Here is a 23,975-nt window from a genome sequence, read left to right on the forward strand (position 1 = left end):
CTTCTTTACCGCCGCCGCCAGACAGCTAGGCAGAGGCGACCCCCGTGTCATAACGACCGCACAGCAGTTGCGCCAGGACCTTGTCCGCTACATCCGGGCTGACCCAGACAGGTATTCTGTCGCCGTCCTAGGCGATTCTGAGGCGTTCCTCCAGGAGCTCGAGAGTCTGGCACAGCCGGGCCACTGGTGCTCGAACCTAGCAGACACCCTGCCGTACGTTCTCGCAAACTTCACCGCGAGAGAGGTCAACCTCGTCACGAGCATCCCCAACATGCCGGTAATCACGATCGAACCGGACGGGGACGAGTCCGGCTCCCCGATAGTCATGTCGTACCTTAACGTACCGGGCGGCGAGCACTACGATGCTGTGAAGAGGAAGGATGACTAGAGTGATCTATCAGGACTGTACATGTCAGAGAGGGAAGGAGTACTACTCCGGACGGTGGAACACTCTTAATGTGGCAACAGGAAGAGGAAAGAAGAATAAGAACTCGGGAGAAGGGTCAAGGAAAACCACTCCATAGGCGGCCTCAATATTCTGCCAGAAAAGGAGTGAGTAGTGCTTCGCCTGATGATTGACAAAAGTGTGACATCGGTCGTAGCATGGCGTCAGGAATAAGAGTGGGTCGGGAATACTGTTCCGCAGGTCGGATCAGCAATATGGAAGCTTGACAAAGATACCGCCATGTTAGAGAGAGAGGAGTACCGTACTGCTGCTGCAGAGTGTGGACCGGTCACAGCGTGTGGAGTCAGGAGCTATGAAAGAGGGTTATTCAGGAAGAGGATCGAGACAAATCACCCAACCGTTATACTTAAGTATTATTCCAGGAAAGGAGTGAGGAGTGCTTCAGGGTGCATATGGACCGGTCGCAGTATGTCGTCAGGGGGAGCCTCGGCAGAGGAGTGTGCGGTGCCGATCCAGAGAGTATCAGCCACAACAGCCGTCAGCAAGAAGAGTCCTGTTCCAAGGGGAGGGGATTAGCCACACCATTCTGGAGTAGTGTTGCTCCGGAGTGTACGTTGATCTGTCGCCGCGCCATGGTGCCACGACTTGAGCACTAATCCGGAGTGCACATGTATCAGATGCGCCACTAACTAGTATAGGTATTCAAGCCTACGAACACAATAGGACAGCAAACATATGTATGGTGGATATATAACTATTGTTTGAGTTTTCATGGCTTGCTGTGTCTATCATAACATCCACTTTTCTAGTACAAGTCGATGAGACTTCTAAATAGGATGCACCTTTGTTGTGCGACATACATTCATACTTCTGTGCAATTTGTTCATCCACTTGATCTGTATCATCATGGTTGTATCATTAAAGTATCAGAAACGAAGATTAACTGTTGATTTCTTTGTGAAATGTCTTAGATGTTGTTACGGCAAGTTATAGATATTTTAATGTATACGTAGCATTTTCCAGTAACTTAGTATGTAAGGCATAAACACAGTCGCAACAGAATATCACCTCCATGCGGAGCAGTCGAGTACTTCAAGTAATCTTGTCTCCGCGACGTCAACCCGAAATGCTGATTTGAAACCCACCCCTAGTGACATGAGGAATGTTTGTACCCTGTGTGATTTTAGCTATGCACACGCCACCTCGCGATTAAGGCGCTCACTGCAGATGGACAGGTTGAAGGACGCTAACATGATCACCAGCGGACCAATCAAAAGGGCGGGATTTGGAGAAGATGGCGGGCCTCGACACGGGGACAAACGTCGTACGTGCAATGCAAATATTCTATTTGCTTCTATGTATATCGCATACTGTAGGCATCGCTTAGAGCAAAAATTTGTCCATGAAAACCCGTACCTTTCCTTGGTGCTGATTAACTTTCCTATCATTTTAACTTGTCATAACTAAAATAAATCATGTCATATCACACGGCATTTTGTTTGAGTCCGTTATTTGAATATTTAACGAAAGTATGCAGTTCCGCAAACGTCATTTGACAAGCCAGATTACTATGATTTACGTCGAGTAATCATGTCACAACGAATATTACGATCCTCTTTTCTTATGGTAGAAATGTATTTCACATAAGTGTAATTTTCTTGCTTCCGTTTTTCCAGGTCCCTTCGTAAAGCCAGGCGTTTTCGTTCCTGTCTTACTCATCGTCATCATTCTCCTCTCCATCGCAATCGTCGTCACGGGAATGCTGACCAACAGAAAGAAGCGCCCCCCAGCGGGTCCTCCCAGACTGCTGCGCGTTCGGCACGTCCGGGTCCGACCCGCCCCACCTGAACGGGAGAAACCACCCGAGGAGAGGGAGGAACCGGATGACGAAGATTTTGTCCAACTCATCTAAAACTTTTCAATGATAATTACGATTGTTAAACTTTTATTATTCTGTTATATGGATAATTTATATGTATGAATATCTATTTTGGCTACTTTTATTAGGTAGAAGTTGTTCAACCCGATAAAAGGTTAATAATTTAGTAATACATTACGCGTTGTGTACATAGATTGTTAGTATACTATTTCGAGTTGGGTTTTGTAAGTAAGTGAATAAGTATATCTTTGTATCCCATGTAATGTTACATTTCGTTTTTCGTTGATCATTAGAATCGATCGCGCCCTGTTCATCGTTGTATACGTAAGAAAAGTGGACAATATAGTCTTTTAACCTACTAGTACTTTGAAAAGGTTTAATTTCTCTGTCGAAACACGCACCCTCGAGTGCATATTTCTTGTAGAAACCGTTTCAAATTTCCCTTAATTTATGGTCAGCAGGTCAGTGAATAAAATGTTACGGAGACACTGTGGAGTTATTTGTGTGCTACTACCAACACGGTGTGTGTGTGTGTTGTGTAAGTGTGTGTGTTTGTGTGTGTGTGCGTGCGTGTAGTGTATGTGCATATGTACATGTATGTATGTAAATGTGTGAGTACATGCATGTGTATGTGTATATGTATGTATGTGTATGTGTACGTGCGAGTTCATGCGTGTGTATGTGTGAGTGCATGCATGTGTGTGTGTGTGTGTGTTTGTCTGCGTGTGCTTTCGTACGTGTGAGTGTGCATGTGTGTAGTTGTAGCTATTGACCAGCGAACCTATTTTAGAACTATTTTAGGTAATGTATACCATGCAGTGATTTTACGGATGACACCCTTTGGACACTCCAAAACTAATGTGAGCGCGCTTTGGATAGGGAGTACCGAGCGCGCGACGCAATTTGGGAAGATGGCGACATTTGAAACACGTTCTAGAACGTCAGTAACGTCACTGTGGAACGTCACTGAGGTCACCGTCGAACGTCACATTCAGCTAGAGATCTCAGAAAGTAAACAAATCGAATACGGAGAAGAGAGCAGTGATCAGAGACGTGTTTGCAATTGCAAGCTTTCAGACATCTTTCAGCAATTTCTAGTATCGGTATCCGCCAAGATTATTATCAAGATGGGATGTAACTCCTCCAAGAACAAGGTTAGGCCATTAGATGAGCCTTTACCCCAGAACAAGTCATGGTAAGTGGAACTTAAAAGTGAACAACATGACTAACTTGTTACTTTTAATCCATCACCAAGTTTTCACAATAACATGGGTTTTACTACACTTGATAGCATGTGTAGACGTTCAGATAAAGTTAGGACTTATGTTTCCAAGTACGTTATACATCTATGAAGCTCGGCTTAATCCTTTAGAGCCAATATACCAATTTTAAATCTAAAATTTCAGTATCGGTAGTTGGGCAATGTCAGAATAGTCCGGGTGCTTTTTACACTGTCGAAACACGCACCCTCGAGTGTTTTGTTGCGTACATGTTTTGTTTTATTCTCATCTGTTTCTTTTACTATATCATACCATACCATAGAAAGATAAAACTTGGCCTGTCATTGTCTTTTCCCTATATTTCCATACTTTGTTCTTCAATAAGACGATGTTGTTTGCTTCTTGTTCTGAACACGCCCATATGGGGCGAGACAATTAAGACGGCTAAGTCAAAGGCCTTTCTCTGAATGCAGGTTTGGTGCCAACATCAAAGGCCAGGCGAGAAAACTTAGGAGGAAGTTTATCAAGTGTTTCAAGAAAGACGAGAAGAGGTCGAAGAAGGCGGCAGAGACAGCCGAATCAAACGTAAAGGTTACGGCTGATAGAATGGCGTACATGTTCGTTCCCACCACGTTCAAGAACGTACACATGGATGCCGTGAAACTGATCATCCTGATGATCGCCCTCGCACGGCTTCTCGAGTTCATCTTCGCGATCAACCTGCACAAAGCGTCTCATCGTGAACCCGAGCCGGCCCAGAAGGTCTCAAGATTCCGGGACTTGGCGAAGTACCCGTGCGAGGAGCCCAGCCGGATCCGCCGGTCCCGCGACACTCCGCCTGTGCGCCAGCTCGCCGCGTTGCCGCCTCCTCCCTCTTACAAGTGCAAGCAGACGACAATCGTGAAGAAGACGAGAGACGAAATCCGTCTGGATGAGAACCTGTCATTGGTAGGGTACGACCGCGACCCGGTGGCGCGTGATGGCGAGTGCTTCTTTACCGCCGCCGCCAGACAGCTAGGCAGAGGCGACCCCCGTGTCATAACGACCGCACAGCAGTTGCGCCAGGACCTTGTCCGCTACATCCGGGCTGACCCAGACAGGTATTCTGTCGCCGTCCTAGGCGATTCTGAGGCGTTCCTCCAGGAGCTCGAGAGTCTGGCACAGCCGGGCCACTGGTGCTCGGACCTAGCAGACACCCTGCCGTACGTTCTCGCAAACTTCACCGCGAGAGAGGTCAACCTCGTCACGAGCATCCCCAACATGCCGGTAATCACGATCGAACCGGACGGTGAGGAGTCCGGCTCCCCTATAGTCATGTCGTACCTTAACGTACCGGGCGGCGAGCACTACGATGCTGTGAAGAGGAAGGATGACTAGAGTGATCTATGAGGACTGTGCATCAGCTTTAACATGATGTCAGAGAGGGAAGGAGTACTACTCCGGACGGTGGAGCACTCTTAATGTGGCAACAGGAAGAGGAAAGAAGAATAAGAACTTGGGAGAAGGGTCAAGGAAAACTGCTCCATAGGCGACCTCAATATCGAGTCTGCCAGAAAAGGAGTGAGTAGTGCTTTGCCATGATTGACAAAAGTGTGACATCGGTCGTAGCATGGCGTCAGGAATAAGACAGGGTCAGGAATACTGTTCCGCAGGTCGGATCAGCAATATGGAAGCTTGACAAACTTTACCATCATGTCGGAGAGGAGTGCTGTACTGCTGCTGCAGAGTGTGGACCGGTCGCAGTGTGGCGTCAGGAGGATGAATCAGGAAAAGGATCGAGACAAATTATTCCGCGGAGTCAGTGGTAATTACATAATATTCTATCAGGAAAGGAGTGAGGAGTGCTTAATCAGGGTGCATATGGACCGGCCGCAGTATGTCGTCAGGGAGAGCCTCCAGAGAGGAGTGAGCGTCACTGAGCGGTGCCGATCCGAGAGTATCAGCCACAACATGCCGTCAGCAAGAAGAGACGTCAGCAAGAAGAGACCTGTTCCGAGGGGATTATTCGCAGTGTTGTGTTGTTCTGTCGCTCCGCCGCCGCGATGAGAACTTGAGTACCAGTCCGGAGTGTTAAAGTAACAAGGCACCGCTATTACAAGTGTTCAAGACTGAGGCAAAAGTAGGGCCAGGGAACATAATATGTGTGGTGTTTATCTTTATTGTTTCAGCTTTCTTGAATTACTGTGCACTTGTCTATCGTAACATCCACTTTTCTAGTACAATTTGATGAGACTTAAAAGGGGATGCCACCTTTCTAATGTACGACATCCATTGATACAATTCTGTTAACTTCTGGTGTAATTTGTTCATCCACCTGATCTGCATCATCATTGTTGTATCATTAAAGTATCAGAAACGAATGTCACCTGTTGGTTTCTTTGTGAAATGTCTTAGATGTTATGGAAACTAGTTATTCTAATGTATACGTAGCAGTTTCCAGTAACTTTGTAAGGCATGAACACAGTCCAAACAGAATATCGCCTCCATGCGGAGCAGTCGAGTACTTCAACTAATCTTGTCTCCTGCGACGTCAACCTAAATGTTGATTTAAAACCCACCCCTAGTGACGTGATGAATGTTTGTACCCTGTGTGATTGTAGCTATACACACGCCCTTTCTAGTTGTGCTAAAACCCTGTCAATCATTTTCTACGTACGGAATGTGTATAGGTTACACAAACAAAAACAGCCATTAACATCGCATTGTTGCCACTCGAAGCGTCGACAATACACCTTTTCTTAGTCCATCAAAGAGCTATGACTTTTGTAGACAATGAGTACGGAAAGTCATCGACCGGGGGCAATGATCTTAAGGTTATGATATTGCTCTGAACTGTGAATTCATTCTGAAAGACGAGAAAGCAGACTTGTAGTTCAGGTAAGTACAATACACGTTCTAACCTCTTACCGACTAGCTGTCAATGATGCGAAAATGAAAAATTATTCATCCATACAAAACTTAATCCACTCTTTTTATATACAAGTTGTATATGGAAAGAACTGGGGGAAATGATCTCGATTTTTCTGTTCTTGATTCATTCATGCTTGAGTGTTTTCCCGGTCAGCTTAATTCGACATTGAAAGGCTGTAATTGTAACACTGTCCGCAAGGCTGTGTAGGGTAATTGAATGGTGAAATCGACACCGGTGTCCCTTTGTTCGTATGAAATGAACACGGCTTGTGTGAAACGCGAGTTGTAACGTACGATTAGTTTAAATCACGTTTTCCCTTGTACAGAAATGGTACGAATGTCAATAATTCTGTCGTGTTGAAAGTGTTGAAACAGTTTCAAGATAAGGTAAGTCTTGTTCATGTCTATTTAGAAGATAGTTAAGATAGCTTGGATACGTCTATTGCGTGTGCTTTATACACTTGCTAATTGGGGGGAAAGCAGAGTATCATTCATAATGTCGAAATGACCACAACACGCGTATGTCACTGTATGATCCAGAAAATAAGTGACCTATTTCTGTACTGTATCACAACTCCGTGACGTATTTTCGGTGTTAACAGATTCTGCAACATTGTATGTCTTCAGTTTTCGAATTGGAATAACTTAGAAATTCCTTGAGGAAAAATTCTCTTTGTGGAACCTGAAATGGGTACCATCAACAATATTTTACAGTTCGTAGGTCATTTCAAACTATTTTGATTGTTACACAGTATGTTATGAGCCTCCCTAGGTGTCGGATTTGCCCAGACTTGAATAATATGTACAATGCTCAGCATGCAACAATAACAACTTTCTTCAAAGCCAACAAATGGAGCGATGCTGTGAAAATACAGCTAAAATGTTATTTGGCGATGAAACACATACTAGATTTCTGGCATATTGTAGAGTATGTCTATAGGACCGTGTATGAAACAAGAACCTAGAACAGATATTAGATTTTGTGTGAAAACATTCAACGTGCATGTGCAATGATTTAGTATAAACACTCTGAACTACGGTAGCCGAAACTGTTCAACATTTGCTTTTTGCCTTGGGTAGAATTGAATTTGGGCAAATAGGGCGATCCCACTGAAAATGAACTGGGCTAAGGTCTGGATGACATGTCCCCTTCTTTCACCATCTTTTTTTTTTTTAAGCATTTTATATGTATATGTAATATATGATTCTATACATATAATAGCCTAGCTATCAATCGTTCTTTTTAGTCTTGAAGCACTCTAGCACTATTTTTCAAACCAATTATTCCTTTTGTACCCTCTGAGGCTAGTATGGAATAGCCCAGAGTTTGCATTAGTTACTATAAACACGTTAAACCTCTGCCCACGTCACGGTGAGATGGTGATGAAAAAAGCTCACTGCCTCCCATGGACGTTAAAACAACCCCTTAGCCACAACACTGGTAAACAGCGCCCCTAACGACAATTCTTCCGCCCTGCAATCTTTTTCACGGAATGATTTCTAAAGCACCCTCTCGTGCTTACCTTTGGTCATAGGGTGGCAACCCGCGAGAGTCTTGTTTTTCAGATCTTATGACGTCTGTTTTTGTCCCCAAGACATTTATTACTTATCCCTTTATTGAACATTGACGTTGTTTCTAGTTTCTAGCATTGGTACGGCGAGTTTTAGTAACCATCCTCTGAGACGCTGAAAAGAAAAGTTGAAGACATTTTGCAAGTATGGGAGGCGCCGCGAGCACCCAGCGGAAGGTGAAGCCAGCGAGTGCACCGTTAGACCCGAGCTCTCCCTTCGGCTACAGACTGGACAACGCCCGCCAGGTCATCCAGTCTTCCTGCAAAAATATCCGGGCAGAACTAGGAAGGGGCAAGGCTACACCTATACAGGTAAGGCACCCGAACTCCATTCAAGTTGTTAATCGTCTTTGCTGACATATAGTCACGCCACGTTTATATTATAAACAGATATTTAGATTTGTGCATTTTCTATTCCGTCCCGCACAGCAAAACCTAGACTCGCTGCAGGCCCTGTACTACAGCCACAAGTCTATCCAGTCTCAGGTCTGCCAGGAGATGGCCAAGGCCGGTCTGCCCAAGATCATGCTCGACACGGCGCAGACGTAAGTGCTTGTTTAGTGGAATCCATATTACGTCCGGCGTACCCCCCCCCCCCCCCCCCCCACGGCGTTCATGCAAAGGTGTAGCTCCGCCTGACAATTACATAGATGGATAGGTTGGTGTTTACAGCATAACACCATCACCAATGAACCCAACACTACCAGTGAAGATTTCCAAACCTGTAGATACGCAACGAGATTTTCTAGAATTTTGACTTTTGAAATCTTGCTCCCCATAGGTTCCTTGTAATAACTGCGGGAGCGGAAAACGCCAAGCCGAACGTCAAACTCCTGGAGTCCCTGTTCAGCGCCGCCGTGCGGTTCTGCAGGGGAAGTGCAGACTTCAGCAGGCATCTTGCTGACTGTGGAATGCCAGCTTTGCTGGTGGACTTTTTAGAGGACCCTAAAATAAAGGAGGTATGAAGTTTCCATGTCTAATTTTTTTGGTATGAACAACGATAGGAAACGACGATAGGACGGAAACACATACAGCCTCAGTTTTCGGCATGATATTATAACACGCATTCACAGGTGATGTATATATACAAATGTGACTTGAACGATCTTTAGTTGATAAAAGAATGCAAATAGCACTAGATTGACATATGTCATCTCTAAGACGTAAGGCTGAAGGACTGTACATTTACGATATGAAGATGCGAATTTATTTAAGAAAAATATCAAAGCATCAGTCTTTTGAATATTTCACAGGCCAAAAGCCGTGGTGCGAGGGACATGTTGGAAGTGCTGGGGCACTGCGTGGCCTGTCTGCCGGCCAACAGCGAGGTGCGCCCTCTAGCGACCAAAGTGGTAGACAGCTACCTGCACACCCACGGCCAGGACAGCGTGGAGAGAGCGGCATATCTCTCCTCCAAACTCATGGGAGGCGAGGTGAAGACACCACCTGCAGCGATGATCACGACTCCGATAAAGCCACCGGTCAAGGACACGAAGGTGAACGACCCAAAGGTTAATGACCGCGCCAATGGGCCCAAGGCAGCCTCCAACGCGCCTGCACCTAACGGCACGTCTGTGCCGCCAGGGGTCGCTGCTAAGACGTAACTTGGCAGATTTTTAAAACCATAGTCATCGTCGCTGTATATTACATTTCAAAGACGCAATGGTTTAAATGGTATCCTGGGCTGGGAGAGGCGATATGTTATGATGATGATATGTGATATTGATACGTTATCAGATTTTTGCACTAATCAGCGACTTTTCTCGGTTTGTGTTGATGAAATGAAAATAGGAAGTTGAGCACTCTTCTTGACAAACCATATCAATAGTGAAAAAAAATCCTGCACTTATTCATTATCCTGTTGGGTCAATTGCCCACTGTGAATCTAATAAGTTTCTCTGCGAGTGCTTGCAAAGAAGAAAAATGTAAATAGTATAGTGGTGAATTTAATATGTATATTAATTGGCATACAGAAAAATTACACCACATTTTGATGTAAGCTTAGTCTTCACGCCACTCTCTTAATATAAAGTGTACCTAGGTACCTATAATTTGAAAAAAAGTTCGTCCCCTACGTTTTCTCGTTTGATACGTACATGGTCTGTACATATACATAGATGTATGAAGTTATCATGTTACTTTTGATTGTCCTGCCTGTGTGTTATCTTCAACAAATAAATACACGTACGTCTAATATATCTTGTATATCCTGTCTTTATGAGCTGTGAGAACCAGAAAAAGCGACCAGCCTCCATGCCTCCTAAGGTCAGTGCTTCTAGATGGCCTCCTGCAAAGGACGCTAAAAAGTTTCCTCCTCCAGCTTTCCCCTAGTTTCACACAGCTCTAGATTGAAAAGGGTGGCTGAATGTGTGTTTACATTCCATGCCTCGCGGCGGACTAAGCTTGGATCAAACAACTCGTATCTTGTCCCTGCCCTGCGTGTTCTTTGTCTTGTTTCGGGTGACTGACACTTGTCGCCCGGAGCGTCCTGAATTAAGACATCAACATTCTTTCCGTGCAGTCGCTCTTGATTGTGTTCAGCCTTTCGCGAATAAGCTGTCTCTCTGAATGATAGAGTGCTCACACTTGGGTGCGTGTGTGGACTTCATGTTGTTTACTGATGAGCACTGTCTATACAAAATGATGCCATGCTTTACAAAGAAAGAAAAGAATTCAAACAAAACAAGTCATAACTCTGATGTAACCTAAATTTTCAGTCAACCGCGCAGTTATTTCGTTGATGATTGATCGGATTTGTATATTGATATGACAATAACGGCTTAATGTCACGCAATGCCGGTACGAGGGTCATAGGTGATGTGACGTCACAACTTGTGAGGCAGGTTGCTGACGTATCTAACGAAGCGTACGCCATGGCGGCGTCCGTGGAGAATTTTCTGTCCTGTAGCATCTGTTTCGGGCGGTTTGACAGGCCCAAATCGCTGCCCTGTCAGCACACGTTCTGTGAGAAGTGTTTGGAGAGCCAAGTGCGGCCCCGGCAGCCCTTCAGGTGTCCGAACTGCCAGCGGCCAGTCCAGCTTCCCCCGGAAGGCGTGGTGGGACTACCCGACAACGACCTGGTGGAGAATCTGTATCAACAGATCACGAGCAGCGCTTCCTTGTCTGTGACTGCAATACGGGCGTCTAAAGCCGAGAAGACGTGCTTCTACCACCCCCTGGAAGACCTGAAGTTGTTCTGTCAGCAATGCCATGTGCCGGTGTGCACGGAGTGTTTGGACGAGACCCATACGGGGCACAGCGCCATCACAATCAAGAGGGCCTCGGAACAGAAAAAGGCGACTATCCGGGCGTTAGTCGGCGACGGCAGGCGAGCGGTAGAAGGCTACTACACCTTTCTGAGCGAACTGAGAAGCATAGAGAAAATACTGGACAAAAACAAACGCGTGGCGACGCAAGGCGTCACTGATGTCTTCGACGACGTCGTGAGAAAGGCCACGCTACGGAAAGAAATCCTGCTTTCTGAGGTGGAAGAAAACCATCGACACAACCTGGAGTCCATAGAAGGGCACAGAACCACGGTGCTCAATCAAGTGGACGAAATATCAACAGCCTGCAACAATGTGGAGCGAGCGTCCATATACGAGGAGGAAGACAGCTTTGAAGACGAAAAACGTCTTCAGTCGCTGATCGCGAAGAAAGACAAGGTTGTGATGACACCACTGAGGTTGGAAACCGTCGAGTTCGAGCAAGCGGAGGACGAGAAGAATTTGCTGAATTTGGGAGACCTGCAGCTCCAGCCGATCCCTTCAGGACAGCGTGGCAAGAGGAAATCGTCGTCGTCAAGTGTCAATAACGACAAACGGTCACAGAGGCAGCCGCAGATGGGAGTGGGGATGGCAAGAAGGGACTCCACCAAGAAGAACACTGAAAGAGAACCTTTGAGAATTAGAAGCAGAAATTCGTTCAGTATAAAGGATATCGGTAAAGTGAGAGACGTTATAATCATCGAGAAATCAGAAAGCAAATCACAAGCACCTGTGGAAGAAAACAGCGGTAAAACTGAAAAATACGGCAAACATGCAAAACCTGCTACAGGTGGTAAGAGCGTGCCTGATGCTGACGTGCAGCGGGAAGAACACAACGTCGCGCGAAGAGAGGCTGGTAACTCAATCCGAGCAGGCGTAGAACCGAACGGAAAAACAGAAGAAAGCAGTAAAAATGAAGATGTCGACTGGGAAGAACATGACGACCAAAGGATGGGCGAGGAAACCCTGAAAAGGAAACTAAGCATAGCCAGGCGGATCAGGATTCATAACGGCTTCCACCAACAAGAACATCACGACTCTGAAGCAAAGGAGCCCGCTCAAGTGCAGAATGTTAAAAGGGAAGAAATTCACGCCGTACAAAATAGCAAAACAGCAGAAAACCAAGCCACACATAATGTAAAAAAAGACAACAATGCAGTACAAAAGGTGAAAAAGGCAGTTAACCATACCGGGCAAAGTATCGAAAAAGAAGAAAACCACGCCGTTCAAAATGTCAAAGAAGAAAACCACGCTTTGGAAGAAGAAAAAGAAGAAAATAATCCCGCCGACAAGACTCACTCTTCCGTATCCATGACAAGTTCCGGCTCCGGCGAAGACGGTTCAAAAGACGGGCTAGTGAGAAAGATACTGGGCGGTTATCAAGAATCCGGAACGCTCGGTGGCAGGGGTTCCGGATTCGGTAAGTTTGTTGATCCGGGGGGCGTGGCTGTGTCAGACAAGGAGCTGTTCGTCGCGGACTACGGGAAGGATCAGATCCTGGTGTTCGACCTCCAGGGGAACTACCAGCGGTGCTTCAGGACGACATTGCCTGGATCGGACTTGAACATTATGAAGCCCCATGACGTTGCACTTGACCGTGACGGTCACTTGTGGGTAGCCGGGCACGAGGAAGACGACATCGCCGTGCAGTATTCCGTGGACGGGAACTTCCGCCACAAAATCAACCTGCCTCATGCCACCATAGCGCGCGGCATAGCCGTGAACATGGACAAGAACTACGTCCTGGTCACCGAGACGAACGGCACCAGGGGCGTTGTGAGGGTGCTGCGGTCTGACGGCTCCCTCTTGCGGACTGTGGGAGGACAGCAGGACATGAAAGTTCCGCGGTACCTGGCTGTGGACAGAGACGGTAATATCCTCGTCTCCGACAGCGCTGCTCGCGGCATCTTCGCGTATGACGAGGACGGCAACTTCAAGTTCAAGTTTGGCGGGGATGGCAGCGGTGAAGGGCAGCTTAGGGGACATCGTGGGATAGCCACGGACAATTCCGGCAACATCATCGTGGCAGACTGCGAGAACCATCGCGTAGAGAAGTTCAGCAGTGACGGACAGTTTGCCAGTCATCTCGCGACGGGAGTCCAGGAGCCCTGGGCAGTGGCCGTGGGACCGGCCGGACATATCGTACTGACGGACAGGCATTCTCACACTGTCACGATCGTCCAGGCCACCAGAGGGCGCAAGGAGAGCTATATCTAATGGACTGTTCGACTACAAAGTAGATTGTTCGACTACAAAGTAGATGCTTCTGTTATGTGATAGAAATATTCTCATTTGTAAATTTTCCTTCTTTGTGGTCACTTAAATATTGCATATTATGTGAGTCTATTATGTAAAAATAAAGCAAGGTGTTGCATTTTACCCTGCATGCAAAATATAAGAGTGCTCTAGAACAGAGAATTAGAGGTAGTCATAGCCCAATGTTGAGTCAATGTGCAATGTCAGATTTGTGTGCCTTGTATGCCATTATTGTGCTATTCAACTCTTTATACATATACATGTACATATAAATGTATCTGGTTAGCAAAGTGACAAAAGCATAGCAACCAGCAAAAATGCATGGCAGCAAACTGTTTGTCTAATTAACCATCACAGCTTCCCTGGTGTAGTTCTAGTTGAGCATGGGACTGCAAGGGTTAAGAAAACAATGCTACAGTTTGGGTTTGAATACTCCAATATCGATACACTATGCAATAATCAAGACCTCAAAGAAAGTTGGCGCTCGGTGTAAGAGATCGCCTGGGGTTTAGAATAAAAAAATCAAGCTGGGTTAAAACTGTCTTTCTGATTAATTTTGTTTTAAAAATACCTCCCATGTTGCCATTGCTGGGTCGGTAGGACCATGGGTCTATCAGCATAACTCAAAAGGAAATGTATGCCTAATGACAAGAGGTGAACACTAGGGGTATGTGAAATATGTCGGAGAACTTGCATTACAAGTGCTTGCTGGCAGTAATACTATATTGCTGTGTGTCAGGGTTAGGGACAAGACACTTCACATGGACATGTACAGAGGGTCCCTGGTAAAGATCAAGGGACACTGGATGAGGTATAATATAACAGTCATCATTGTGACACTTAACTTAAATATTCAGTCTGACAACTCCATATGGTTGTGTGGATCTTTATCTGTTCTTTTTCATCCACTCAAAACACAGTTGTGTCAGCCCAACTTAAATGTAAATAAGTCATAATGTTACACATTACAGCACAAAAGACTGACACTTCATAGACAGTCTATGTGTTACTATGGGCAATTCAGAATCCTTCTCTATTTGGAGCTATAAACACAATGGTATTTACCCTTGTAAAAGAAAATACATACAGGTGGCATTAAACTGTCTTATTTTGTAGTTCCTGTCTATGGAAACTGAGACTGGAGTATTGAATCACTTCAAATACTTCACAAACTGTAAGGATACCTTATGGTACCAAATTTGTATAACGAAGAAAAGTTTCAACATCATACAGTTAAGATTATTAATCATTGTGTGCCTCCCACATAGACAAATATTAGTATATACTGTGTACTAATATCAGAAAATTTGGTCTTCACACACAAAGTCACAGAGATAACTACTTGTAAGCTTCTTTCCAATCCCACATACATTTCCGAAAATAAGCACAAAATTACATAAGATGTACAAACTATACGCTGAGAAAAATGCCGCTGGTATTGTTAACATTGTCGTTAACGTTCTTGAACGTCACTTTCGGTATGCTTCAGCATACGTTGATGTAGGTAGTATACGGTTAAGCGCACATTTCTGCAGGTATATTGTTCATTTCAGCGTATAGGCAAGCCTTCCTTTGTCAACGATGATGAAATTATCTCGCCTCCCGTTGCTTTTAGTCTTCCAAGAAGAAGTAGTTGCCGCTGCGCTTCTGTTCCGAGTCCTATTGAAAATATAGAAGAGCAAAGGTTATGGAGGGACTGGTAAGGATATTTGAGGAAAACTACAATGCCTGACAGCAATATGTAGTCTGGGGAGTCTGGAGAAATGCTGTAAGGTTTGTTTGTTTGTTTGTTTATTTATTTGTTTGTTTGGCATCTCCGATAAACCACCATTATATCCCATCAAAGAGGACATCCCTAACTGAAGCTAGGTACTCATTTTCACTTGAGTCGAGTGAGGAAATAAGTATTAAGTGCCTTTCCCAAAGGCACGGCTTTGGGGCCTGCTGTGGACTTGTACCCAGAACCTTTGGATTCTAAGTCAACAACCTGAACTAAGGTAAGGAAGGAACTGGATACATTTTTTTTCTTTACATGAAATCAAAAAAATTTTATCCAGTTGCTTGAGTAATTATTTTTGGCGTATCTTACTACCTGGATGTCTAACTTTCATCAACGTATTAAGGTAACAGGGCTTGAAATAGTGGGTGCATGTGCACCCAGTGCACCCAAAATTGGAGCTGTGCACCTAATTTTTGACTGTGGGTGCACAGGTGCACCTATATATTTTTGTAGCCTATAGCGTTAAGGTACTAATTGTACACTAGTGTACAGAATATTCTTGAATTGTAAGTATAAAAAACAGCATGATAACTTTTTGCTGTACTTTATTTAATGTATCATTTGTTTGGAATTTTAAAGTTAGCTATAGAATTACAGATTAAAGTTATTAAGAAAGGCAGCAGCGTTAGACTTTGTAATTATGTTCTGAAGAACATTCAACTTTATTTTATCTGGTGCACCCAAAATTCTTTCTGTGCACCCAATTTTTTGAGTTGGGTGCACCAGTGCACCTATTCCCAAAGATGAATTTCGAGCCCTGGGTAAGGAAGCTTTACTCACCTTGACTGAGTGCATCTTGTTGATACGGGGTCGGAAGTTGTTGGGATCTCGGCGGAAGGTGATCTCTAAGGACTCCAAGAACTTGTTCATTCCTGTCAGCAACGTCTGAGGGCTGCAACCAACCAACAGAGAGATCCTTTAAATCTTTCCATCTAATTAAATGGTACATTTCAATACGAGCCTTCTCATTGGTTACAGAGTCCCAACCCTACAAAGCATTAAGTTTTTCTTTACATAGTGAGCAGGTCACATTACCATGAAACAAAAGATAATGGTATACAAGTAATAGGAAGATGTCACGTACGTATTGGCTAGAGAATCCTTGGACGGCGTTCCTTCGAACACGATGACACGATCAGCGAGGTACGTCGCCATGATGAAGTCGTGTTCTACCACAAAGCCTGTCTTCTTGGCATGCAGGATGAACCTAGATGAGGTACAAAAATAATGTTGGTCAATTGGTCAACTGGGAATTGACAGAAATAACATAAGCATAAAATAGTGATTCTTCAAATGTAATGAATAACTTTTTAATTAATTTTTAATAACTGGTAAGTGATCAATCTTACAGTAACACACAGGTTACATTGCTATAAAAAAGTGGGTGCTTCTAGGCGCGGTTCTTCCCTACCTCTTGATAACCTTGGCTGCAGAGAGACGCTGCTCGGAGTCCAGATGGGCGGACGGTTCGTCGATCAGGTAGACGTCGGCGGGCTTCCCCAGGCACAGCGTCAGCGCCACACGCTGCAACTCACCTCCAGACAGGGTCTGGATCTGTGACACACAACAGGGAACATACATGAGGATATGTCTGTGGGACCTCCAACAACTAATGCCAAAGCAACAAAAGTCAGCATCTAACAACAAACAATTAAGTTGGACATTTTCTGCATAAGTCTTTGTACGTCTAAGGACCAGAACAATAGACTAGTGCATAGAGGGCTCGATTCGCATTCAAACCCTGGCCCTGTCATTACAAAGATATATTCTAAAACAAGATCATTAAATTACCAAGTCACATAGATTTACACTGGTGCAATGGCCTTGGGGGTAGAGACTTGGTACAAATGGTACATACTGCTTTCTCTGCTTTGCACTTAGCACTTATGAGAAAGAGTATGATAGTTGAACACACTCCACTACCAGTGGACTACTGTACTGGCCCTGTGTGGCTCAAGGGAATACAAACACCAAAGGGTGTGAGAAGGATCTATCATTTTCAAACTCAAGCCTGAGTACCTCTTGGTCAATGATCTTCTCCATGTCCAGTGGCTTCATGACGTCGGAGATGAACTGTGGGTGAATGTACGCATCACGGATTCTCTCGTGGAGAAGCTGGCGGACCGTACCCTAAAATGGTGACAAGGCAGCAAATTATTCCTTTTGTATTCTACATATCACAGGTTCTGAGATATTCTCTATTTCTAAAACTAAAAACTTGCCGACTATAATATTTACAGTGTGTTTAAAAAGCTGAATGTATGATATCTAACTACAATTTAAATATGCCATTACCTGTGATTTGGGGCTGATCTTCTGTGGTTTGTAGCTGACGTTCAGAATTGGGATCTCGCCACCTTCATCTGGTTTCAACCGCCCTGCCAGCATTCTGATAAAGGTTGTCTTCCCGGTCCCTTCAAGAGACAAAAACTGTCAAATACTGTCTTCTGCTGGGAGCATTTTACTTAATATTTCATATGATCAGATGATATCTTTTTTTTTAAATATTATACCTTGGCTGCGATAACCTTCAGGGTGTTCAGACTGGTCCGTACTTAACATGAAATGTGTGTTTTGTTGGGTGGAGATGACATAAATGAAATACAACACGGTGTGGGTGGGGCCAGTACCTCTGGGGATACAGAATACACAGTGTTGTATTCTACATGTACAAGACGATATGAAAACACAAAGGCTTACCGTTCTCTCCGAGCATGACGATGATCTCGGAGTCGGTGAACTCTCCGGCCTTGACGCGCAGTCTGAAGTCGCCCAGGTTCTTGGTCATGTCGGGGTACTTGTAGCGGCGGAACTTCTGGATCTCCTCCTCCTTGTCGGCCGTCTCCGACACCTTGAAGACGAGCGACATGTCGCGGAAGCGAAGGTTCTCCGTGGGAATGAAGCCGTCCAGGAAGATATTGATACCTGTGGGTGATACGACATACAGTTAATGTACTAGACATCAACCAAATCTATACCTGTAAAGCATCATGCAGTACATCAAGGTTTTCCCTAAACTTAGATTACATTTCTTCATCTCAGCAAAGCAAGCAGATTTCAAGTGAAGAAAAAGGAAAACTATGTATTCTGCACTCAACCTGGCATTCATTCATAAGCTGGAAGAAGAATTATCATATGCTTGTACTACTAAGTTGTAGCTACTGTTGTCACATTGTTGTTACATGATGTTGTCAATGCAGGCTATAGGGTGTTTGTACATTTGTATTGTCTGCCAGTTAATTTTGAATTTGTATGTGTGATTGCGGTGACATTACACATGTACATAATATGCAAATCTATGTGTCTGACTCTTCCATGTTAATCCAACCATTGTGGCTGTGACATGACATGACATGACATAAAGATACTACAAACTATACTGACCGTCCCTAACGCTGAACGGCATGGTGACAACTCCGTACGCGCCCGGCACACCGTACAGGCAGCAGATGAAGTCTGACAGGTAGTCCAGCACACTCAAGTCATGTTCAACAACAATCACATACCTGAAAGGGAGGGGAATAATTTATATCATAAGTTCAATGCTCTAAGAGAGGACTTGTTTAAAATAATAATAAAAAAGTCTTACAATCAAAGAGATTATGATGGTGATGTTGGTGCAACAAACATAAAAATCAAAGAGGGATCGGTGAGACAGACATCTTTCAGCTACATTTACTGACCTGTCTGCTGCGACGAGGTGCCTGATGGCGATAGCTGTTTTCAAACGCTGTTTCACATCCAGGTAAGATGACGGCTCGTCGAACATGAAACTGGACAGGGTGAAACAGAAGGAAAGCGTCATGGCACATACTCCAAAGAAATAAGTCAGCAAAGAAAGTTAACAACTGATTGTTGTGTTCTTAATAAATCAGAAGATTGTTAGTAAAGCATAATGTACTTGGAAACTAAAAACGCAGTTAGGTACTCACATGTCAGCGGCCTGTATACACACGACGGCACAGGCAAACCTCTGTAACTCTCCTCCTGATAGGTCCTCCACATTACGGTCTCGTACCCTCAATAGATCTGCACATGGTACAGACAAAATTTGAATGTAAGTTTGATGGATAGACCTTTTGAAATCTGTATTTGGTGCAAAAAACTTGAACGTAACCTTGATACTTTCTTTTAGATAGAAGTTTCAAAATACAAAGGAAAGCAGTCTGTATCTTTCTTGAAACAGTGAAAACATAACATTATCTTCGAGGGCACAGCATTGAGACCTGCTAAGGATTCCAACCCAGGACCATTAAATATCTTTTTTAAACGCTAACCACAGGAAGATTTATCATGACCATACCAAGCTGATCACATATCTCATCCTGAGTCCCTGTTTCATCCTTCCTGTCCAGTAGAGACTGTACTGTACCCTGGGGATTGATTCACAACACAGTAAGTTAAACAGCTAGTTAGTTAAACAGTAATGTATCATAACAAAAGTAAGGATAGATCAATTGAACCAAAGGAGACAGGGCACAGGGGCAACTAATGGAGTCAAATTATCTGTAGAGGCCACTCAATGAGCATGAAGAATAGATTGTCTGCAGTACTATGACAATTTGTAGGAAAGAATCTCAAATCAAAACTTTACAACATTTTATCTTAGACTGTTAACTTTCTAAAGAAGATTTTATGCACAATAGATGGCCTGTACCTAAACCCCTGGTATGAATGTACAATGAAGGTCTGTCATTAATCATAACTAATACACAGCACAGGAGTAGAGTGTTGGTGTGTCCCACCTTGACAGCCTTGGGGATCTGGTCCACATACTGAGGCTTCATGATGGCCTTCAGGTCGTCCTCCAGGATCTTAGTAAAGTAGTTCTGCAGCTCCGAGCCACGGAAGTACATCAGGATCTCTGTCCAATCAGGCGGATCCTACCAGCACAAACAGGGATAAATTAAGGAAAGAACTGACAGCTGAAGGAATAAATGAATAAATGAAATAATTGATAACTGAATGTAAAGTTGAGATTGATAATGTCAAAGAAACAACAGTATGTACTTACATCAAATCTGCCCAGGTTGGGTTTCTGCTTTCCCGCGAGAATCTTCAGAGCGGTGGTCTTGCCGATACCGTTGGTCCCTACCAGTCCTAAAACCTCGCCTGGTCGTGGGATAGGCAGCCTGGGTAGAACAAATACAATGTTTCACTTGTACATGTAGTTGTACAATAGCAGATGACTGTTTTACATTTACTTACTTATGACTCTTAAGATCAAGCAGGGGTTCATCTAAATCAGGAAAGAGAGGCGCTGCACCCTCTTGTTTCAGCCCAGCACCCCCTTGTCAAAATCAGATTTTAGCTTAATATGAGCATAAAGCCTTCACTCAGCAATCAATTCATCCATAAATAGATAGAATTCTCTCCCTCGCATGTGTGTGCTCCCTCTTGTTTAATTTTTCTAGAAAAACCCCTGTCAAGGACAGTGCTTTGTCCTTCTCGTGGTCAATGGATATTTCATTTTGCAGACTTTCTTGAACATTTGCCATTGCCAATGGTAGAATTACTGCTTTAACGGAACCAAGTGTGATACACAGTAGTAGATTACACATCTAGCATGGACACAAAAACCACATACATGTGTCTGTTCGTACTATATCTCTGCACTGTTTTTTTTAAATTTCAACATTGGAAGCTCTGCAGTAACAAAACGAAAAGGATTTTCCACAAGTACAGACAGACCTGTTGGAGGCCATACTCACCTGTGTAGTTTGAAGGAGTTAGCAGAGTATCTCTGTGTGGTGTCTTTTTCTAGGTTACTGGGCAGGTTGATGATGGAGATGGCCTCGAATGGGCATTTCTGAGGGCATAACAATGCCAATTAGCCTTTGTAGAACATTTCATACACATTGACAATATGGAAGCTCTACTCTTACTTAGAACAAGGTAAAATATATAGTACATATATATTTGGGACAACAACAAAAACATTAAGGAGACTGGTACAGGGATCACCTGACAACAGAGAGAAGGGCAGGCTTAAATACCATTTGCTCTTTTATGTCATTCTTGCTGACTGTCAACATTGGAATTTAGATCAACATCTTTCCAAGTTTCAGATTCTATTCCATCATCTCAGTTCACTTCCTGGATTGGGACTAATTCTCATCTTCTTTTTTTTTTAATTTGGGTGCCAATTCTGTCTGTCATGATGACAAAAAGGCCATTTATAATGGATCTTTTGGTCATCACCAAAAAGATTAATTGGACAGAATTTCAGATAGAATGTTAGAGACTTACCTTTGCACAGATACCACATCCGATACACAACTCTTCCGAGATAAAGGCAAGTTTGTCTGCTGGTGTCACTTCTATACAGAGCTTCCCTGTAAAGGACAATGTCAACCCGTCAACAAGGATAATTTCTATGAACTTTGTCTCATGATAATCTCTGAAATCAATACAGTGCCTTAACCTGCCATGATGATGATAATAAACTTAACTTTTATGTTCATTGCTAATTGCATCATGAATTAATCAACGGTATTATCAACCCCACTGCTCAGCACATACATCAAATTTCCTGGACCCAAAGGTTGTAGGTTCAAATCCAAGACTCAAACTGGCATGTCACTGGAAGACATTTGGATGGGACATAAAGGCTATTATTTAAGCCAGAGGTCCTATGTTTGAGGAGACAATACCTTGAGTATCCCACCACACTAATCGAGTATAAGGTTGGTGTTTACCCTGGCCAAATTACTAGTATTGAACTGAGAACATTCCCACTTACCCATTCTGACGACGGGACAGGACTTCTTGCACTCCTGGCGACATTTTTTGGGCTTACACTTGTCGTTGCTGACGATGGCTATACGCGTCAGTTTGTCCGCCATGGTGGAGGTGCCTGATGGGAAGATATACACATAATGATAACGGTCTCATACGTTTGTGAATATTAGACATCCTGGTCACATGAAAAAAGAATAAAATTTTAAAAAATACTCAATTTTATTCAACAGTCTCATACCGTTGCCAACAATTGTTTTTATACTAACTTTGCAAGGTTACTGGTATGCCTTGATTTGCATAACTTAATGATGTTCATCTCCCTTTATGTGTTACAATTGTCAAGCAATAAAGTTCTACTTCTTTTTTTCTAATAGATAATTCACTAATTCCGTCATATCAATCAATAAGGAAGATTGTAGTAGGCAGTAGCGTGATTTGTATCATAGCATAATTTTATTCTTTGTGGTAGCAGTCCTGATCAATTGACTTTGTACTAATTAATATGTCGAAGTGAGAGACATCAAATTATATATCAGTACTACATACTACAAAGGGATCACACATTTTGTAGATGTGAAAATTTTATAAATTTATAACGTTACGTTAGGCCACACCACCTTAATTTTATGGATGACATCCACGTGCGCATTGATTTTCGCCTGTTCTTCAAAAAAAAACAAAAATCACCTCCGAAGAGGCTCCGAAACTTGTAGACTCATATTGCCGCAAAGGGGCTGCAGAGCATTGAGCCGGCTTGTCGTAATACACTAAATACACTCAAATTGTCCAACACAACTGTTATGTATGTGACTTGGAGCGATTTGAAGAGGGCGCCACCCCTCATGAGCCCAGTAGTATTTTGTTAATGATATGACAATACTTAAAACGATTGTACATGTCTGTATTAAACTGAATGATATTATCTCTGGCTGGGTTGCCTACAGAGTTTGATGTTTTGCTCTGACTGACGGCGTGATGTTGTGTACACAGCCGAACACATTTTGTTTTGTTTTTCTTTGAACTGCCAAATGTTACATATGGGTCTTTAAACCAGGCATCATCCATGTTAAAAGCACTTTGATATCATAAAGACTAGTTTGTTTGTTACACTGTGTTCTGTGGTTTAATTCGCCATACCAGCTATGTAGTCTTCTGGTTTATCATCTTTTTTTTTTTTTGCTAGATTTTTTTTTTTTTTCCCTCTCGCATTAGTTTTGGGGACTCCAGAGGATGTCATCCATAAAATTAAGATGGTGTGGCCTTACCAAAAATTATTGTCCATATGGATCAACTAAATATTTCTAAACTAAATGGTAGATGTCACATCATCAACTATATCTAGATCTGTTCTAAAGGGGCTTCATTTTACTATAATAAAAATAGGAATGTCTACATAAAATGCCATTTTCTCCTTATCGTCAAATTTGGGTTGCATATCTGTGATCGTAACTTCTGTTTTTTATCGCCCCCCTCCCCATTTTCCCGGGAAACGTGGCGAGAAATCACAGATGAAATACACCGAACCAGTCCCTTTTAAATTACTTCTCTGTGAATAATTTTCTTGGCGAACAAGTCTTTGAGCATTCTTCATTAGTGAAAGATCACGGTTTGGGTAAAAACTAAAGAAATTCACCTTTTTACTGCTTCCCAGACACAACGTGCGGCGAAAAGGCGGTAGCTGCACTTTTGCGCAACTCTACTGCGCAGGAATTTCACAACGCCAGGAAATCAGTTTTTGGCAACGCCTCATCATCGGGTGCCTTCGGGTGATGCCCGACTGTATTTAAATCTCCAAGCAGATATACTGGTGGCAATGACAGTATCCAAGGGACGAAAGCAGTATCCATGCCACCGGGGACACATCATTTTGGGGCACCCTAGGAACTCTCGGAAGGCGCAATTTTATCAACCAATTTTATCAACGATGAAATAAAACGTTACTAACG

The 23,975-nt window shown here is 43.5% G+C and overlaps 5 protein-coding genes across 6 annotated transcripts in view; 4 read left to right on the forward strand and 1 right to left on the reverse strand.

The window, feature by feature from the left end:
• The window catches only part of LOC136437416 (anaphase-promoting complex subunit 10-like), a 78,280-nt gene that overhangs the window by 51,288 nt on the left and 3,017 nt on the right, over nt 1-23,975 (forward strand). The gene's annotated exons all lie outside the window — the stretch shown is intronic.
• Nucleotides 1,609-2,776, forward strand: LOC136437423 (uncharacterized). Its single transcript, XM_066432033.1, has 2 exons — nt 1,609-1,730; nt 2,083-2,776. Exons 1-2 carry the CDS (start codon nt 1,634-1,636, stop codon nt 2,316-2,318), a joined length of 333 nt encoding a protein of 110 aa, XP_066288130.1. The 5' UTR covers nt 1,609-1,633; the 3' UTR covers nt 2,319-2,776.
• LOC136437414 (uncharacterized) lies at nt 6,175-10,182 on the forward strand. 2 transcript variants are annotated; one of them, XM_066432019.1, is made up of 5 exons: nt 6,175-6,382; nt 8,056-8,298; nt 8,416-8,531; nt 8,768-8,945; nt 9,240-10,182. In XM_066432019.1, the coding sequence occupies exons 2-5, from the start codon at nt 8,134-8,136 to the stop codon at nt 9,588-9,590; spliced, it is 810 nt and encodes a 269-aa protein (XP_066288116.1). In that variant the 5' UTR covers nt 6,175-6,382; nt 8,056-8,133; the 3' UTR covers nt 9,591-10,182. The 2 variants fall into 2 exon arrangements, with proteins under 2 accessions (XP_066288116.1, XP_066288117.1); XM_066432020.1 differs by lacking the exon at nt 6,175-6,382 and adding an exon at nt 6,423-6,802.
• LOC136437374 (tripartite motif-containing protein 2-like) lies at nt 10,814-14,255 on the forward strand. Its single transcript, XM_066431958.1, has one exon. It carries the CDS (start codon nt 10,860-10,862, stop codon nt 13,467-13,469), a length of 2,610 nt encoding a protein of 869 aa, XP_066288055.1. The 5' UTR covers nt 10,814-10,859; the 3' UTR covers nt 13,470-14,255.
• LOC136437389 (ATP-binding cassette sub-family E member 1) lies at nt 14,379-23,791 on the reverse strand. Its single transcript, XM_066431986.1, has 17 exons — nt 23,663-23,791; nt 22,031-22,144; nt 21,538-21,623; nt 21,000-21,097; nt 20,303-20,420; nt 20,034-20,171; nt 19,592-19,661; nt 19,221-19,317; nt 18,972-19,061; nt 18,673-18,794; nt 17,989-18,213; nt 17,584-17,702; nt 17,308-17,418; nt 16,700-16,842; nt 16,373-16,495; nt 16,069-16,180; nt 14,379-15,167 (listed from the first exon to the last, which is right to left on the reverse strand). The coding sequence occupies exons 2-17, from the start codon at nt 22,131-22,133 to the stop codon at nt 15,120-15,122; spliced, it is 1,803 nt and encodes a 600-aa protein (XP_066288083.1). The 5' UTR covers nt 22,134-22,144; nt 23,663-23,791; the 3' UTR covers nt 14,379-15,119.

Source organism: Branchiostoma lanceolatum, chromosome 6, assembly GCF_035083965.1.
Source record: "Branchiostoma lanceolatum isolate klBraLanc5 chromosome 6, klBraLanc5.hap2, whole genome shotgun sequence".
NCBI classification, from domain to species: Eukaryota; Metazoa; Chordata; class Leptocardii; order Amphioxiformes; family Branchiostomatidae; genus Branchiostoma; species Branchiostoma lanceolatum.